The sequence below is a fragment of the Ciona intestinalis genome, unplaced genomic scaffold (genome assembly GCF_000224145.3).
Source record: "Ciona intestinalis unplaced genomic scaffold, KH HT000887.1, whole genome shotgun sequence".
Classification (NCBI taxonomy): Eukaryota; Metazoa; Chordata; class Ascidiacea; order Phlebobranchia; family Cionidae; genus Ciona; species Ciona intestinalis.
This window is the reverse complement of record NW_004191208.1, coordinates 1-3871: the sequence shown is the minus strand read 5'-3', so window position 1 is coordinate 3871 and position 3871 is coordinate 1. Positions and strand designations below refer to the sequence as shown.

The 3871-nt window shown below is 44.8% G+C and overlaps 1 protein-coding gene across 1 annotated transcript; it reads right to left on the bottom strand.

Moving 5' to 3' along the window:
• Positions 1-20: 20 nt before the first annotated feature.
• LOC101243195 (CUB domain-containing protein 2-like) lies at positions 21-3865 on the bottom strand. Its single transcript, XM_004227427.3, has 5 exons — positions 3767-3865; positions 2547-2694; positions 2268-2446; positions 272-419; positions 21-223 (listed from the first exon to the last, which is right to left on the bottom strand). The coding sequence occupies exons 2-5, from the start codon at positions 2611-2613 to the stop codon at positions 21-23; spliced, it is 597 nt and encodes a 198-aa protein (XP_004227475.3). The 5' UTR covers positions 2614-2694; positions 3767-3865.
• Positions 3866-3871: the final 6 nt, after the last annotated feature.

Here is a 3871-nt window from a genome sequence, read left to right as displayed (position 1 = left end):
CAACGTATTCCCAACATATTTCAAACACCTTCCAAACTTACCTCCACATAGTCACAACACGACTCCGTTCTCAACTCCAACACAATCAGTTCAACTAGAAAAGCTGGAATGCTTGGTTTGATTGTCCAAACACAATCCGCATTGTTTGTGTATAACGATGGGTAATTGGGTGAAGTGAAATACTGGGGGTTAAATGTTGCCGACATGTTTCCTCCACATTTAGCTGTAAAACAATATTTTAATAAAGGTATTTTTCCGAGTACCGACGTACCGATCATATACGTTGCATTGAATCCACTTCTTGAAACGGATGAATCACTTTTGAAATAAACACTCAACGAATGCCCGACGGATGTAAACGTACGTGACCCGATGATGTTTCCGTTTAACTTTCCAACACGCTGCCCTCGTTCAAATATCTTACAATTTAAAACAACTTTTTATTTATACATGCACTATGACCTAGCTTCGAACCCAGTATCCCTAGTAGACGATAGGGTACAACCTATTTCAAAGTTTGGTTTATGTAATGTGAACTTAATGAATGATTGGAACAATTCTGCGTAATGAATGAGTTGAGGAAAGACACAATAAACGAAATAGTAAAACACTGCCTGCATTAAACGCACAACTGATGGATTTGTGGTTGCATCACCAAACGTGGCATTCACGGGCGAATAATGCAGTGTGTGACATAGCGTGTGCATGATACATACACGTACAAAGAAGATATTCGTCTACCTGGTTCTCCAACCCTGACCTGGATTCGAACCCAGGATCCCTGGTTCTCCAACTCTGACCTGGATTCGAACCCAGGACCCTTTGTTCTCCAACCCTGGCCTGGATTCGAACCCAGAATCCCTGGTTCTCCAACCCTGGCTTGGATTCGAACCCAGGAACCCTTGGTTCTCCAACCCTGGCCTGGATTCGAACCCAGGATCCCTGGTTCTCCAACCCTGGCCTGGATTCGAACCCAGGATCCCTGGTTCTCTAACTCTGACCTGGATTTGAACCCAGGACCCCTGGTTCTCTAACCCTGGCTTGGATTCGAACCCAGGATCCCTGGTTCTACAAACTCTGGCCTGGATTCGAACCCAGAATCCCTGGTTCTCCAACCCTGGCCTGGATTCAAACCCAGGATCCCTGGTTCTCCAACCCTGGCCTGGATTTGAATCCGGGACCCCTGGTTCTCCAACCCTGGCCTGGATTCGAACCCAGAATCCCTGGTTCTCTAACCCTGGCTTGGATTTAAACCCAGGATCCCTGGTTCTACTAACTCTGGCCTGGATTCGAACCCAGAACCCCTGGTTCTCCAACCCTGGCCTGGATTCGAACCCAGGATCCCTGGTTCTCCAACCCTGGCCTGGATTCGAACCCAGGATCCCTGGTTCTCTAACCCTGGCCTGGATTCAAACCCAGGATCCCTGGTTCTCCAACTCTGGCCTGGATTCGAACCCGGGACCCCTGGTTCTCCAACCCTGGCCTGGATTCGAACCCAGGATCCCTGGTTCTCCAACCCTGGCCTGGATTCGAACCCAGAATCCCTGGTTCTCCAACCCTGGCCTGGATTCAAACCCAGGATCCCTGGTTCTCCAACTCTGGCCTGGATTCGAACCCAGGATCCCTGGTTCTCCAACCCTGGCCTGGATTCAAACCCAGGATCCCTGGTTCTCCAACCCTGGCCTGGATTCGAACCCAGGATCCCTGGTTCTCCAACCCTGGCCTGGATTCGAAACCAGGATCCCTGGTTCTCTAACCCTGGCCTGGATTCGAACCCGGAATCCCTGGTTCTCCAACCCTGGCCTGGATTCGAACCCAGAATCCCTGGTTCTCCAACCCTGGGATTCAAACCCAGGATCCCTGGTTCTACAAACTCTGGCCTGGATTCGAACCCAGAATCCCTGGTTCTCCAACCCTGGCCTGGATTCAAACCCAGGACCCCTGGTTCTCCAACTTTGGCCTGGATTCGAACCCAGGATCCCTGGTTCTCTAACCCTGGCCTGGATTCAAACCCAGGACCCCTGGTTCTCCAACTTTGTCCTGGATTCGAACCCAGGATCCCTGGTTCTCCAACCCTGGCCTGGATTCGAACCCAAGGCCCCTGGTTCTCCAACTTTGGCCTGGATTCGAACCCAGGATCCCTGGTTCTCTAACCCTGGCCTGGATTCGAACCCAGAATCTCACCCACCTCCACAAAATCACAACAATCCTCAGTATGGACTGGTTCTCTAACCCTGGCCTGGATTCGAACCCAGAATCTCACCCACCTCCACAAAATCACAACAATCCTCAGTATGGACTGTAGTAAAGGTGACTTGAACCTGACCTCCCCTAGTCGTATGGAAGTTCCAAAAACAGTGTGCGTTGTTAGGGTAATCGTTGGGGTGGTTGGGTGACCAGAAGGTTTGTGGGGTAGTCGTTGCCGTGACGCTGGCACCGCATGTCACTGTAATGTTACAACTTGTTAGGCTGTCAGTAAATTTTAGTGACATTACCTTGTTTTATACTTTAGAGACATTACCTTGTTTATACTTTAGTGACATTACCTTGTTTATAAGTGGCAGTGAAGCCACGACGCTGAACGGACGCGTCGGTGAAGAATCTGACATTCATCTGGTTTAGGGTTGATGTGTAAGATGTTGGGGTTAGGGGGGTTCCTTTCAACTTACCCAATGTTGCGTTACCCTCCGTTATCTACCATATAAAAATCATATTAATACAAAAAGTTGTTACCTAGACTATGTTGTTATGTAGACTACCCCAACTGACCAGACTGATGTAGGATTTCTTAAAAGTTTATCAACGTGTCTTATGCATTACCGGGGCGGATTTAAGTAAAATGAAAGCAAAAGTCGCACACCCGCCATGACGACCAATTATGCTTTAGGATGAAATAAACGCGACACTTATCAACTTAACACAAAAGCCAAACTTAGCAACGGAAGTAAAACTAGGAAACAATGCAGAAGAACATCACAACAAACTACACACAAAAACCACAAATATTTAACGAATACCTCACACCCTCCCCTTCAAGCAAAACAAAAATATTTAAAATAAAAAACATCAACCGAGTAGCGTGTTGATTCGCGTTTTACGCTTACCAGCCCCGACTGTGCTTCCGACACCGTAGCAAAGTTGGTTGCGCCACTGCCTTGAACCCAGTGGTAATGAGTTCAAGGCTGGTTGTTGCTACCATTGTGGGCGTATGTGTCTTTGGGCAAGACACTTAACGGCAATTGCTCAACCCAGTGGTCACTAATGGGTTGTAAAAATTTACTGCCATACATAAAATTAAAAAAAAAATCCCCTAAAAAATAATCACCCACAAAGTAACATACTTGGTAACTCGTAAGCTGGCACGAGGTGCACACCCGTGTGATAACGATTGTTGTTTTCCGGCCACACAAGGAAAAAATAAGTTACATTCATTCATTCACATAAAGATCATAAAACAAACATAAAAATCATATTATTAAACATAAAGATCATATAACAAACATAAAGATCATATAACAAACATAAAGACCATATAACAAACATAAAGATCATATAACAAACATAAAAATCATATAACAAACATAAAGACCATAATATTAAATATAAAGATCATATTTAAAAACATAAAGATCATATTATTAAACATAAAGATCATATAACAAACATAAAGATCATATAACAAACAAAAAGATCATATTTATAAAACATAAAGATCATATTATTAAACATAAAGATCATATTATTAAAGCATAAAGATCATATTAACCTCCACATAATCACAACACGGTTCTGTTTGAACGTCGTGAAACGTAATTTCAATTTGGCTTCCAATGTTCGTGATTAAAGTGATGACACAATCCAAGCTATTGAT